This window comes from Oryzias latipes, chromosome 6 (assembly GCF_053564925.1).
Source record: "Oryzias latipes strain Hd-rR chromosome 6, Olatipes_Hd-rR_3.1".
In the NCBI taxonomy this organism is placed as follows: domain Eukaryota; kingdom Metazoa; phylum Chordata; class Actinopteri; order Beloniformes; family Adrianichthyidae; genus Oryzias; species Oryzias latipes.
The window spans coordinates 5,433,486-5,448,956 of NC_136242.1; the positions used below are offsets into that span (position 1 = coordinate 5,433,486).

The 15,471-nt window shown below is 45.5% G+C and overlaps 1 protein-coding gene across 2 annotated transcripts; it reads right to left on the bottom strand.

Moving 5' to 3' along the window:
* Positions 1 to 1,159: 1,159 nt before the first annotated feature.
* Positions 1,160 to 13,215, bottom strand: LOC101158925 (fibroblast growth factor receptor substrate 2). Of its 2 annotated transcripts, XM_078948302.1 has the most exons (8): positions 12,790 to 13,173; positions 10,269 to 10,336; positions 10,106 to 10,197; positions 9,571 to 9,757; positions 9,429 to 9,462; positions 6,930 to 7,061; positions 4,333 to 4,496; positions 1,160 to 2,469 (listed from the first exon to the last, which is right to left on the bottom strand). In XM_078948302.1, exons 4-8 carry the CDS (start codon positions 9,622 to 9,624, stop codon positions 1,438 to 1,440), a joined length of 1,416 nt encoding a protein of 471 aa, XP_078804428.1. In that variant the 5' UTR covers positions 9,625 to 9,757; positions 10,106 to 10,197; positions 10,269 to 10,336; positions 12,790 to 13,173; the 3' UTR covers positions 1,160 to 1,437. The 2 variants fall into 2 exon arrangements, with proteins under 2 accessions (XP_078804428.1, XP_011471154.1); XM_011472852.4 differs by lacking the exon at positions 9,429 to 9,462 and having other exon boundaries at positions 12,790 to 13,215.
* Between the last annotated feature and the right edge of the window lie 2,256 nt (positions 13,216 to 15,471).

The following is a 15,471-nucleotide window of genomic DNA, read 5'->3' on the forward strand; positions in this document are numbered from 1 at the left end:
TATTATGGGATGTTCATTGTGCATTTGTTAGCAGGACAGTGACTTTCTGAAGGGTTAGTGAGGAACAACCAGTTCTTCTTAGAGAGAAAAAAAATACTGCAAAACCTCTCTGACACGACTCAACGCTAGTTAGAAACTGTTGCTGCTTTCAAGGACGTTGTTGCAATCATAGTGCACATCAATATGTATTAAATGTTTTTATACCATGGTCTGAGTGAATACTCAGTCCTGATTGGCTGCACGGTGTCCATTCAAAATTGATAATGAACAGCTAAAAAAGAAATTCCAGTCACATAGGCTGAATGTTCCATATCATTACGCCGGCCCAAACACCACTTGGAAACCGGAACAACAAAATCTTGGAACATAGGTGGACAGACGTCTACAGTTTGTCACAACAGCAGTAAAGTAGAAAACGGGATTTATAGTTTCCTGTTAGGTGAATTTGATGACTATGAAGACTGGGATGCAGCAGAAGACAATTTAAGGAGAGAATATTAAGACATTGTCTTTTAGAAATAAACATTAGCTTCATCAACTGGAAAAAAAATCTGGGAGAAAAAGGGAGAAGTTTTGTCTGAACTGATGCTTTGTTAAACCCTTGTGCTGTCTTAGGTGACCCCCATCTAAGATAGCACAAGGGTTAAATAGACCAGCTGCCTTTTTAGTTTTTTCAGCACTTCGTAAAGATAAAATTTGGTGAATTTAAACGCAGAAGCTTCTCCTCATATTGCTGCATAGCTACACACAGTCTGAATGGCGCCCTCATGTTGAGCTGCCCTCCAGCAGCTCGCAGGTCACATGACTGGAACTACTGGGCCTGCTGAGCTCTGCTATAGTAAAAAGACTGGGGTTTGGGTCAGACAATAAGAACTGAAGGCAATTCCCAAAACCCGACAGAGTCAAACCAAGAAGTTGTTGTGGTTCCACCTGGAGAAAAAGCTGCAAGTGCCGGAGGACTTTGGCTCCACCAGCTTTCTGTTCACACGGTTATCAAACTGTTAGCTAGATGCACGTAGACCTGCTCACTAACAGCTCTAGGACAGGTAACGTCGCACTGAGCAGTCGGTATTACCTGTCCTAGACCTGCTTTCCTACTGCTGAACCATCTGTACTTCATGTCACGGCCATTACAGGGGAGGGAGGACAGGAGGCGCCGTCGCTGGTACAAAGAACCCAGACTTTATTGCGTCAGATCTACTGAAGCAGAGCGTCGTCTCGCCGCAGCGGAGTGACTCGTACAAAAAGGCTAATGGAATGCTGCTCAGTAATACTGATGTGTACCATATAAGGAATGCAGTCTGTGACATCATAGTTCTCGCAGGTGTCACGCCAGAGAGTTCATCTGCCGTGCATGTGTGCACGGGCAAGTGTGCACCGAGTCCCGTCTACTGACCATCCACCCATCCTCCCGCCGTTCACGGTGGCAGCAGCAAGTCACGCCGTGCTCTTGGTGGGCAGTTCTGTGCTGTTGTGCCTGGTCTTGCGCGACGTTCCATCGTCGCGTGGCCGCGCCTTCTGCAGGCTAGACATGGCGGCAGTGCGCTCAATGTCAATCAGAGTGTACTGCTCAGTGCGGCGAGTGGGCGTGGTGGGGGGCAGCGGGGAGGTAGGGGTGCGGGGCGTATGGGGGTTGCTCCCATCTGAGGCGCCTCTGTTCCCGCAACTTTCCATCTCCACCTCGATGTAGTTTAGGGTCTTGGGGGGCTCCAAGTGGCCTGGCAGCGGCGGCCGGCGGAAGTCAAAGTTGAAGATGGTGGGTCCATCAGAGCGGCGGCGGGCCGTTTCTGGGCGGTGCGCGCTGAGTGGAGCCGTCACGTTCTCTGTGTTGACGTAGTTGTGCGAAGGCTCAAAAGTGGCGGACAGCGGGTGGGAGTAGGAGTGATGCAGCAGGCTGTGGGGGTGGTGGTGGTGGTTGTAGCCGTTGAGCGACGGCGTCTTGAGCCCGGCGTGCTCCTCCTCTTCCTCTGCGCTTGGTTTCCTTGTCTCCCAGACGGGAGGCAGCGCCGGCAGGTTTTCGTAGTCCAGCAGGACAGTGCGCCGTTGGGCGGAGTTGTTGACATTCTGCAGGTCAGGGGTGAGTGGGGGGGGCCGATGGCGGCGGGACGCCACCGCTACGTTGGAGGTGGAGCCGTTGGAGTGTGGTGGAGCGGGCTCCGCATCCGCCGATCCTTCAGTCTCTCGGGGCTCCTCGGCCTCCTTCGACTCTTGTCGCCTCCTCTCCTGCTCCATCAGCTGCCTCTGAACGGGGGTGGGGCCAAGCACAAAGCGCACCCCCTGAGGCTCCAGGAGTACCTGGGGCTCGGGCGGGGGGAGCGCCTCCGACGTCTCCGTGCGAGTCCTGGGCGGAGGGGGGGGTGTGGGAGGACACTGGGACTGTGGAGAGGTGGGGCTCTCCAGGGGGGTGGTGAGGGTGAGAGGACTGGGCTGTTCATCCAAGAGCCCCGTGGTGTTGACGTACGTATGCACCTGCAGACACACAACCAGCTTCTAGTCATCATCAAATACCCACAGACAGTCATGGGGGTGGGGGGAAACTCCCCGAACGCATCAGCAATTGAAAAGACCCTCCCACAGGTCTGCCTCCTATCAGACGAGGACTTGGACCTTCACACTCTGCGGTGCCGCTCTGGCTTTCTCCCTTTAGCGTCGTCTACATTTCACCGCTCTCATATAGATTTTCCTTTGCTAGACTTGTAAAAAACACGGATGCTTTTATTTTGTAGGTCTTTAAGAGGGACATCAGCGTACATCTCCACTGCTCTCATGAAAACCTGTTTGATCTTTGAGCTCTTGTGTTTCCTGAAATCACAGGATTGTAGTGTTTTCTGATCAGTGAGCTGGACCTGCTGGCTGTTACACAGGATCATGGGAAACTGAGTTTTAACACAAAGAGGTTCACCCTCACCGACTGGAAACATCATGTATGAGAACCTTTGTCAGTCATACAACGTGGAACATAAGTATTTGATCCTTTGCATGAATTTAGCACACCTAAACAAAAAAAAATGACAGTCTGTTGTCCTAATGGTCGGTTCATAGAAAATCAGAAAGAAAATCAAGACATTGACTAAAGAATTTATATAGATTTAAATCCATTTCATTGAAGGAAATAAGTATTTGAACCCTCTTCCTGGAAGGATTTAGTATTTTGTGGTCAAACCCTTTTCTTTACAAGTGATCTCTAAATCATTCAGATTTGGTGGCTGTTGCCTAGCAACTCTGAGCTTCAGCTCTCTTTCTATAAGAGGTCCACAGACTGGCTGGGCTATCCATGAATGTGATATGGTTCTTCTCTAACTGTTCCTTGGGTTTTTGGGTTGTATGTTTTGGCTCATTACATCAATGGCCCATTTTAATCCTCCTGGTGGAGGGAAGGAGGTTCTCACTCAGGATTTGATGGTTCACGGCTCCATCCATCCTCCTATCCACACAGTGCAGTAGCCCCGTGCAGAAAAACACCCCCAAAGCATGTTTCCACCTCCATGCTTGACAAAGGAGACAGTGTTCTTGAGGTTATTGGAAGATTTCCTCCAAACATGACGGGTGCGTGTTGGTCTCATCTGACATCACCTTCTCCCAATCGCTCTCTAAATCCTGAAGGTGTTCATTGTTGAACTTCAGGCAGTCTGGACATTCTTCTTAAGCACAACTACTTAGCGAGCTCTGCAAGAACCATTGCAGTGTAAAGTATTACCAATGGTTTTCTTGGTGACTGTGCTTTCATCAACTGACTCCTGCTGCGTTGTTTTAGTCCGATTACTCTCTGTAGTCATGATCATGGACATCACAGCAGGTCATGCGGCAGCAACAGTTGTCATCTTAACCCCCAGCTTCTTGCTGATGGTTTTGTAGACCATTCAGTCTGGTGCAGGTCTACAACCTTCTCCCTCTAAACCCACTAAAAGCTCCTCATGTTGGAGAGTTTGGAGTCTGACTGATTCTGTGGACGGGTGAATAGTTCAAACAGGGGTCTTCCGTTTAGGTAACAAGTTGAATAGGAGAGTCTAACTGGTCTGTGTGAACCAGAACTCTTTATGGTTACTGGGGGATCAAATACTTATTTGCCTCAATGAAATGCAAATAAATGTAAATGCACTCTTTAAATTAGATTTCTTGATTTTCTTTGTTAATCGCTGACTGTACAAATGAACCGACCTCTAGGATGACAGACTGTCAGTTTCTCTTTAAGCGGGCAAACCTGCAAAATCAACAAGGGATCAAGTACTTATTTTCTCCACTGTAATCTTTATCATCACCACAACCACCATTGTCATTATTCATTATCCTCCTTTCCATAATGTAACCCCAACATGATCAGACAGAGCTTACCCCTTCATCGGCAACCAGCAGTGGGTGGGTGGACTCCTCCCCCACAGATGGCAGGCGGGTGCTGGCCACAGACGGGTGTCGGGTGGAGGGGTGGGATGAGGCCTCCCCCACAGAGGGCAGCCTACCTACCCCGTTGGGCACGGTGGGTACAGAGTAACCCAGAGCTGGAGACACAAAACAGTGATAGGATCGTATGATTTTCCTCCAATCAGAAGACATGAAAAAGTTTTAATTACCCCATCAGGCCATCACATGCACAGCAGGTTACTGTTCAGAGCTTCATTGACCCCAGACACCAGGGGGTGTCTACACAAAAATGTATTTGTGAAGGAAACGGCTGTTCTTGTGCATATTTTCATCAGACTGTAGAGCCATGCATGACCCAGAGTAAAATGATAAAATAAAACAATGACCCAACTTATCTAACATTACTCACAGACAAATTTGATACTTTTTTGTTCTGTTGAGCTCATCTATGACAATGCCACTGGGACTTCAGTGACATCATGTCCTCACTTATGGTGCTGTAGCAATATTTAACATCTAAAACCTCAACTAACTGACTAACTAACTAACTAACTAACTAACTAACTAACTAACTAACCCACTGCTTACCTTCCATTGAGCTGTGTCATTCCAAAAACATGAATGTTTGCACCAACACAGATCTCCTCCACACCACCTTCTAACTTCCAAATGAAATTCCTCCTCCTCACATCATATAAAACTGCTGTTTGACTTCCAGCACCACAAAGGCTAATGCTAATCATACTAATAGCAGTGTGTGTGTGTGTTTGTGTTTTTAGGGCTGAGCAGCAGCTTTGGACACAATTGACTCAAAAGAAAATAGACCAAGTTTAGGTTTTTTGTTATGAAGTTTTTGTCCAATCACAAGATGCATGGAGTGAACCTTCCAGCTGGCTTTGTTTTCCCAGACTGAGATCTGATTGGCTGTTGCACTAGTTTGTCTCTGTGCAGCACTGCAGCCGGTTCTGTTGGTCCTGAAGGCCCCAGTCAGATTTCATAGAATCTGACAACACAACCTAGTTTCAATATGACTGACAAAACTCCATCATAATGTGGATCAATAGCTGCGTTTACATGGACAAAAGTAATCGGAACGAACTCCTGATCGGAAGGAAAATGTGTCACGCTGTTCAGAATACTCCGGCACCGATCAGACTCATTCGGATCAAAATTTCTTTCCGATCAAGATAGGTGGGTTATGCCGATTGTTGATCCGATCGTTGTTCATGCAAACAATTCCGATCGTGTGTCGCTACTGCTCTGGTTTAACGTCATGCATAGACGGTTTTTCGCTTCAGAGAAAGATTTGGAGCTCAAACAGGACCGACCAGCTGCTCTGCGGATGCCGGTGCGAAGCACCGCTCCGCCCTCGTCCCGCTGGCTCTTCGCCTCTCCCCTCTCTTACACCCCTCACGAGGGGGGTGCGGGGGAGGAGCGCTTCGTGCCCCGTGATGTCTGGACCCTGCGCGATCCGGGCTCGTGTGGCGGTGGACCGAGCGAACTGTGTGTCTGAGCAGAGCAGCTGGATTAATTACTTTGTGTTTGAGGGGAGGATGCTTTGTTACGTGCGCGTTTTGTTGTTTTGTTATGTGTGGGAGACTTCAGACTGTGATACGTCCCGCCGCTCTCGGTTAGCTGCTGTCAGGAGAACCGTGTGTCCGGGCAGAGCTCGGACTTCCAGCTCAGACAGCAGCTTTGGGGCGGTGTGTGAGCTTTTCGAAGCAGAAATGTCGCTCAGTCCTTAGAAACTGTTCAAACAATCACGTGGATTTGTGTCGTGTCCAGACTAAATAAAGGCTGATGTTATTCCCACATATTTAGGTTCAGCAAAGATGCAGATTGCAGCATTTCCTGCATGGATTTATGTTCATCAAAGGCTAATGTTGTTAGCGCTTGTTAGCCTCTCCTAACACTGGCTTCTTCCAGCTCCGTTCTTCCACAAAAAGAGCACTGACCACACGGATTAAAAATAAAACGATGAGCAAACAGGTGCTTCATAACATTTATAACATTAATAAAAACAGTCTCGTATATTACAGAGCTGCTGCATTAATGTATATGACAGCAAGGTTTGTTTACAATGGGACTCATTTCCTTTTCCGTTATTTTCAACACTACTGCGCATGCCCAAATGATTTATTCTGACCGGAAGTGTGACCATGTGAACGTTTGTTCTAATCGGAACATTTTTTTCTGATCCCATGTACACAGTAGGATTTTAATCCGACCATTGATCCGATCGAGATATTTTGCACATGTAACCGCAGCTAATGTCAGCAGTGGAAGCAAGATGATATTAAATAAAATAAAACACAATATTAGGTCTAATTAAGATCTGTTGTTTAAGTGTTCAGCGCTTTTTATTACATGTTTATGAAAAACATACTTTTCTAAGTCAGTTTAGGTTACTACTGGAATGGTTTTATCTGAATCCTCCTCATTAAAGCCAGTTCCAGCCAGCACATAGTGGGAGCTGGGCTTTCAGGCCTAGTTAGAAAAATGAGATTTCTGACAGAGACCCCCTCACAGAGTGAACCCCCTCACGCTGAGGAGGTCAGGTATGTATGTACCTGTAGACGTGAGAGCCTGAGGGCTGGGCTCCAGCACGGCCTCCTCCACCACACTGATGCTGTGACTGTGCATCACCTCCTGCAGCATGTTGAAGATCTCCTCAGCCCGAGAACATTTGAAGGCAAAGATCCCTGCAGACAACAAGTGGCAAAAGAATGAAAAAGCTCAATGACAAGAGTACAAACACACACAAAGACATGTAACACCACAACACAGACAAACTGCCACAGCTCCTCTATGGAAGAAGGAGGGCTGCGGATCCTCAGTCAAACCTACAGTTCCTGCCCGGGTCCATGTGCTTTCACGGAGGGACTCATGACAATAATGATGCAGATTGGACATTTTCAATGCAGCACAATATAATCATAAACTAACGCAGATGGAGGGTCTCAGACGATTAATGTAACAGATGGACGCATAAACTGGAGGCTGTGGCTGGGTTGAAATTGACGTCAACAAATTGCATCTGTGTTTTATCATTTAACTGGAGTAAATTTTCAGTAGAGTAGGAATTTATTGTAAGAATGCAGTTAAAGAAATGAGGGGGGGGTGGAGATGTAGAGCTTGGCGTCATCTGCAGCAGTGAAAGTAAATGTTGTATTTACAAAGGGGTAAGGGTCAACAATAAAGAGCATCGGCCCCAGGACAGAACCTTGGGGCACGCCTGTGAGACAGGAATGAAAAGATTTGACATGAATGAGCCGTCAGATGGATCGATTTGGAGCAGTCCAGGGGTGTGTGAGTGATGGCGACAGTCAGGAGTCGGTCTAACAAATGGAACGTGAGACAGTATTGAAGGCCGAACTCAGACCTAGGAAGACCTGAGAACAATAGTTGATCCCTTTTAGGAATAAAAATTTGCAATGTTCACCAAAATAACTTGAGACTGGCAAAAGTTATTGAGTGACTACAGAGATTTATCAAACTGTTAATTATTTAAATAGTTCTGTGAAACAAAATGAACAATTTCTGATTTTTGCTTCTTTTCAGTAAACCTTTCAACATTATGACTTTTGACAGTACAAGTTATTTTAGTGGCTTTATTTTTTAACTTCTCCGTCTGATCATCTTTTGATTCATAGTAAAAGCCTTCCCAGAAGTCTTTTAACGATATTTAAGCCGTTTTACAGCCAAAAATAAAAACAACTAGCTTCTGCAGAGTGACAGTAATTCATAAGAAATTCACGTTTGAGTTAAGGATGAGACTGCAGGCATGGTGCAATCCTGCCCACACTTTCCATCATCTGTTTGTCTACACTCTTTCCTGCTAGCTTACAGCCCTTCACAACCCTAAGCTAACATTAGCGCTGAGCCACATTGGAGCTACCCCGCCGTACAGCTCAGATGCAGATTCCAGCTCAGACGAGGAAAACAAAGACGTTCATGGATCTATTTGACTGCATCAGAATAGGGTGGAGAAGGAAGCTTGTGACCCACCGACTGTAGTTTGTATGTAAAGACTACAAGCTTTTTTTAAACGACAAAGATGAAAGGAATATTCAGAAATGCAGTTTTAATCAGAATTTCCTTTATACACATCCTCCATCATCAGTAAATGCTACAAGAACATTTGAAAAACACCAAAAAACACTATTTTCATTAGAATGGGTCTTTAAGCAGTAGTGTTGTCCTGCTTTGCGGTTAGAATAACTTTTTTTTTTAGTTCTTGTGTTTGTGAGGCAGTTTTCTTGTCTTGGATTTTGATGATGAACTGAATCATGACAGAAGGCTTGTGTCACACATGTGCTGACCGTCACACTAAGGGCGACAGCAGCTCCTGCCACTGTTTGTTGACTTGGCACAGAAAAAACTAGAAGACAGACTATATGAACTCTGGACCAAGTGAGTGCGACATCACCCATAGAAATGGCTGACTTCTGGCTCCAAATTAAGTCAATTTAGTCACCAGTATTTTCGCAAGACGGGCGTTTTCATCTTGCAGCCAGTTGTCAATAAGCAGTGAGTCAAAGTTTCTATGGCAACCACTAACACTAACGAGGAGTGAGCTTATAGCTTATTGGAAGTCCACACTGCTCCCACTTGAAAGTGGGCTGCACGAAATCCGTCAATCAAACGTTGTGAACATTGGATGTGGGGGCCAGCAGGCACCACATACTTTTATTAAAGCCTCTGATTGGTCAATTTATGACTTGAACACCTTGCAATAAAGGAAAAATAAAGGATTATCGAGAAGATGTTAAAAAACGTATTAGATCAAGAATGGTTCTTCTGATCAATAGAATGACTAACAGCTGTTTATTTCTCTATAGAAGTCTATGGCTTCTTGGAACCAGCTGGTACTTCCTGCTTGCAACGCCAGGGGGGAGGGGTCATAGTTCTCGTATACAGTCCATAGTCTGAGGACCCAAAGACTCAAGAGTTTAGGAGGAGCACCTCAGCACGCACGCGCACACACACACACGAAAACAACACATCGGCTGATCTGAAGAACCGTAACACACACTCAACATGGGTCACCTGACCACAGCAAGACTTACCACACCCACCAAGCCCCCAGAGGACACCAGGGTCCTGACAGCATGATTGAGAGACATATTGAGACTGTAACATGTCACGGGTCAACATTCTGCAGCTGACGGAGGACACGCCTGCAGCTGTAGGTCAAAGACATGTGCATACCTTGGCCAGTCTGGCAACGACGTCCGCTCTCGAAGGAGAACAGGTTGGAGTCATAGCCGTATCGGCGAAGGCACAGGTAAGGCCACCTTACGTCATCACGCCGATGGGTGTGGAGGACGAGCTCAGCGTCGGTCAGCTCCATCACGCCTGATCCCAGCTCGTTCCCATCATCGTCTACGTTGATCACCTGACAAAGGACGCACATTTACAGCAGTCAGGGATGCCCCTTCACTTTATGTGTGTCACATGACCAAACTCAGAGCAAGTTTAAGCTCATCATTGTGTCTGGCTGCTGCAACACAAAACCACCTTACAAAGGTGCCCAGAAACATGAGCATCCAACATTGAATGTCTCAGGAGTTCAGAGGTCCTTCTTTGGTTCTGTGACATCACAGCTGGATAATGCACAAACATGTCTGCAGAAAAACTAGAACACTGACATAAGCCACACCCCTACCCTGACTGCTAACTAATAAGAGCGGACTCCACAACAGTTCAGTCAGGGAAAAGACATGAGCAGGAAGGAAATGCTCACCTTGAATTTACTCTGATGATTATCTGGAATAGACTCTTTCTCTGGACAGCTTAAGCAGCCACCCATGGCTTCTTCAGAGCACCATGTGACATCTGGAAGAAAACCAGCAGCAGTGAAGAACAGGCACAGGAGCCATGCTGGCCCTGTACAGGTGTGGACTCACCTAAATGCTGCCTCCGAAAGCTGTGCCTCCATCCTGAGAGCCTGAGGGACTCGCATGCTTCAGAGCTCCTTCAAAACAATGACAGACAAGTCAGAGCTGTGCTGTAAGAGAACTACAGAGTCAAACTTCACAGGGATTACGTCTGCATACTTCTGAGCTGCTGGAATTTCCATTTGCTTTTTAAGTCAAAAAAATGATTAAATCCTCATTGCAATAAAAAAGGCTAAATCCACCTGTTCAGTAAGGGATTGCATTAAATGGTGTCATCTGTTGCTCACTAAGGCTGGAATGGTCTTAATGGAATGATCAGTAGTAGGATATAACAGTTCACTTTCACCACAACTCCATTAAAACCTCCATTTTGGGGTTCCGGTGATGTGTTTCAGTTCGATACATGATTGCTTTTTTTTTTTTTTTTTTTTTTACAAAACAACAAAAAGGAAAAAAACAGGAAACCTTTTTTATTAGCTAAAAAGCGAGTAAAAATGCAGAAAACCAAAGCCTGGTGTCATGTCCTAAAATAATAACTGCTTCTTACACGTGGGTTTGACGCTTTCAAAGCAAACATACAGGTATGCAGTAGGGATGCCGCGATTCACTTTCTCAACGTTTGGGTTCAATGGTGTAAAGTACGGTTACAGCATTGAGAATTTTAGCATCCCTGATCAATAGCGATAGTAACAATCACAGTTCAGTACAATTTAATGTTTCTTGCTTTTAGTGCATGTCTTTTAGACAAGTGTGAAGTGGCGCTGTATGACGAAACTAACCTCATAGTTTAACTAACAGACTCACTTCCAAATAAAGAAAATATTACATTTGCTTCTGGTGAATAAACAGATGCCGCACGGCTCCTCTCATGTTTGTATGTTTGAGTCCCACCCTAATCAACCCAGGCAGGAAGTGGAACGACTTGAGGCATGTATGTACAGGTATAACATACATGTGTGTGAGGGATGCAGATACACAGTGTACCCCCTCAAAATTACATTTTCAACTTCTGCAGCAGTGGTCCAGCACACATCTATGCACTGGGAGCAGACAGCAGCTGGGTTGGTACTTTTAACCATAGATTATTTTCTCCAAAGCGAGCAAGAACTGAGTCCGAGCTACGTTTTAACCTAAAGCTGGAGAAAATGTGTCTGACTAGGAAAGCAGCATCGTGTGATTCAGATCAAGCTCCCAAAGACTTCAATCTCCATCCTCTCTGAATGTTGATAGTGAGGTGGCGGTTCGACAAAATGTTCTTCAGGTAGGGAGGACCTGCTCAGGTGACCACCCTTCGGGCCTGTGTGTGTGAGTGTGTGTGTATGTGTGTGTGTGCGTGTGTGGTGGGGGGTTAAACAAGTGCTCCGTTTGCCTGATTAAAAGGTTTGGACCCTCTTCAGCAGTTATCACTAGGGGTGTAAGGATTCATTTCAGCGATTCAATTCATATCATAATTTGTAGTTGCTGATATGATTCATCTTGATCGATCAGATTCTTTGACCTAAAGTGGATCCAGATCATCTTAATCCAAAACTTCAACCAGTGAGACTCAGAGAAATTCCTGGTACAGAACAGTGAAGGTGAGGTTTTCCAGATTGAAACAATGAAATCTGTGTCCAAACAAACAAGTAAACTAGAATGAATGTCAAATCCATTCACATGTTAGTTTCCTAAAGTTCACCACTGTTGTTTTTCCACATCCAAAGAATCCAAAGGGAACATTCTTAGAACATTCTAGACACTGGATGGTCACATGACTTTATTCAAAGTCTGTCCACACATTGGACTGGAATGATGGACTGATCAGTTTATCACATGCATGTTGTCCGCTGTGATGCACTTGATGGATTTTACATTATATTGATGGAATTCTTTTTTAAACGATTCTATAAGAATTGGGGGACGATTTAATTCGATTAAAAACTTGCCTCTAACAGATCAATCTGGTTGGATCCTAGAGGCATATATGGATTCATCGATGAAGTAGACCAATCATTCCAGCCCTAGTGATCAATCCAGCCACACTGTGTGATCAGGTTGGTCTGATCGTCTGTCAAACTACTTCAGCCGGTTTCCGAAGACCTGGAGGGGGTCTGACAGCTACAAAAACTAAACTCCGAGTCCGACGGCCTCAGATTCTGACTGTCAGACTGAATACTTTAGCCGTGACACGCGTAGGCGTGTGCGTGCCGTGTGTCCGTGAAGTCCTCCGCTTCCTGGGGCTTACTCCAGAATTTAGTCAGCGCATCCAAACAAACCGTGAAGCCTGTGTCCGCGCCTCCCAACCCCAATCCCCTATCCTCCCCTATCCAAGACCCGAGCCAGAACCATCTGCTGCTGGTTCGTGTGTAGAGATTGGTCAGCTGCTCCAACTGGTCTTTGAGTGGCAGATAGATGCGGGTCCAGAGCAGCTAATTAGCAGCGAGCTAAGCTCCTCCGTGCTGCTTCAATAAGCTAACTCAGATTTCAGCTCATTAGCCCCCCAGGGCTCCCCCGCGGCAACAAAGTTGTCGACTCACCCGGCAGAACTTACCTGGTTCCGTAAGCGCGGTGACGTCCAGCATCAAGATTTGGGGGGGCTTTCAGCAAGCGGACGAGCAGCTCGTTTCTGTTGGGTGGTGACGGCAGGCAGCTAGCGTTAGCCGCTGCTACAGCAGAAAATCCTCCATGTTCCTCCGGAGCGCCAAAAAACAATCACAACTTCTTTCACACGCGTCTAACGCGTCCGTCCCCACGAGCCGCAGTGCCTAGAACACCCCCAGTCCATGGGCAGTCCACGGCGTTTCACTGTGGGCACCCTCCCTCCGTCAAAATGTACTTTTATGGGACTAAAATGTGGTTTTAAGCGCCCGGGCAAAACCTAAAATGCTAGCCGTCTCATGAGCTAAATCACTGCGAGCCTAACTTCCGATACAGCAACGGCGCCACGGCGCATGCGCCGTCCAAGAGCTCCGGGAATGTGGGGGCCTCAGAGCCAGCCGCACAAACGAAAGCACAACAAAATCCTGACAGAATAACACAATCACTATTAACATCCAAACAATTCCGTTTGGGTTAGGGGGAAAATAACCTAGAGAGAAACACAACAACACAGACTCGTGTTGAATTACAGTAACAGTGAGAACAGGACAATATTCAGGAACAATCCTTCACTTACCTTTGGGCGTTGTGGTCTTGTAGAAGGTCCACTGCTGACGTCTGCTCTTCTTTAGCTTTAGTAGAGACACATTTTTAAAGATTGTTGCAGCAACGTCATGTTAATGTAATGTCCGATTTCAGTGATGCTGTGTTGTTTTTGCATTGTTTTTGTTGTGCCTTCTGTGCGTTTTGTTTTTCTGTTTGTGTTTTCTACCACTTTGTAGAATATTACAATACTGTTACATTATTTAAAGTTGTGTGTTGTTGCAGTTCTGTGTTTTTGTTGAGTCATTATTGTGTTGTTGCAGTTTTCTGTTGTTGTAGGCTTGCTGTAGTTTTATGATTGTGCTTCTTTAGTGATTAGTGTTTGTGCAGTTTTGTGAAGCTGTTGGTGTAGTTTTATGATTGACTTCCTGGGGGGCATTCCAGAAGTCACTATTTACCCTGACTTTAACCCTGAACTTTGGCTGAAATCCGCCTGAACTTGCTTAAAGGCCCGTACACACCGGGACGAATTTCGCCCGCGATATTCGCAGACGTTTAACGCCTCGTGACTAAACAAAGGGCACCAATGTGAGTGTGCACACCGATGCGAAAAAATGCCACGCGTCAAAGCGTCACTTTTTAAAAAACGCCTCGGGTTCGTTTTTTTTTTTGACGCGTCGCGTCGAAATCTATTCGACCAATGAGAATGCCGCTTCTGCACACGTGTCTGGAGCTTCTGAAGTGACAGTAAAACACAACTTGGGGGCGCTCAAACACAAAACTGCCTTGCTGAGCACACCTACCAGCGAAGAAGATAGACGCAGAGTTGCATCTACACAGCCGCGAAGAAATAATGACGGACATTCTAAAATATCCCCGAACCAAGCACCAGTTGGAGCAACTGGTGCTTGAAATATTCATGTTTTCTTTGAATGATTCTGACAAGCGTGTAAATACTTGCTCTCTTCTTCTGAGTGAAAAGCGACTTTAAGAAGCATAAAGTTGCGCAGCGCCACCTTGTGTACAGGAGTATTTCTGTTTACATTAAGCGCCATCTAATGTCAGGGAATGAAATTGCATGTTCGCTCGGCTCATCGTCAGCGAAAATCGCCTGGGTGTGAACACAAAAGACGTGTTGAAAAACGCTGGCGATTAATGCCTGGTGAATATTCGTCCCGGTGTGTACGGGCCTTTACTCTGGGTATGTCGGTTCCAAAAGATTAATTACGCTCCACTTGGTAACCCTGGGTTAATGCACGTGCACAGCCACTACATAAAGACATTCTCAATGGATCGCAGATTTCCGGAGTCACCATGGAAACGTGTGGAGAAAAAAAGAGAGCGCTATACTTCAGTGACACGCAGTCAGAGATTTTAATGACGGCGTATGAAGATTATGCGACCATCAAAAAAGTAATGTGACTGCATCATCAGCAAAAAAAAAAGTTAATATATATATATATATATATATATATATATACTTTTCACAGTTTCTGTGTCTTAAAGCAGCACTAGGGGTGCAAAATAAACTCATCATCCTCCTCTTCCTCCCTCTCACTCATGGTACAGAAAGAATTAAACATAACAGGAAAAATAACTCGGTAAAACACAGTAAAACAGCTAAACAACTAAACACATTTGGTCAAAAACCCACACTTAAACCAAAATCCGTCCAGACAGGCAAAAGGAATGGTATCCCACAATCCCCTGCAGTGCTGATCTAACAGCAGCACCAAGGTCCACCTACTTAATTGAATTAATTTGAATGAAAGTAAAATAAATGTCCGAAAACTACACGTTATTTTTAAGATGACTTAACTAAAAAAATGATTTATCTTAACTGAAGCAAATAATTAAGTTAGATCAAAGTAAAAAGTTTAATTTTCCAACATCTATATGTGGTCTTATCACCCTTTCATGGTGGAAAAAGTATTATCTGAGCTTCTTCATCCACTAAATCATCTTCAAATGGACACGCCATGCTGCTTCACCTCTCTGAAAACAAACTAACCTTCAACTAAACCTGCTCCAGACCAGGTTATGTTCAGAGCATGAGTTGCTATGGGAACTTGACATACCCTGAAACATACCT

Excerpts from the sequence above, each read along its gene's own strand:
- LOC101158925 (XM_011472852.4), bottom strand. The coding sequence starts at position 10,171 with ATGGGTGGCTGCTTAAGCTGTCCAGAGAAAGAGTCTATTCCAGATAAT. Across the intron at positions 9,758-10,105 it reads ATCATCAGAGTAAATTCAAG|GTGATCAACGTAGACGATGA; the intron begins GTGAGCATTTCC and ends GTCCTTTGTCAG. Across the intron at positions 4,497-6,929 it reads TCAGGCTCTCACGTCTACAG|CTCTGGGTTACTCTGTACCC; the intron begins GTACATACATAC and ends TTGTGTCTCCAG.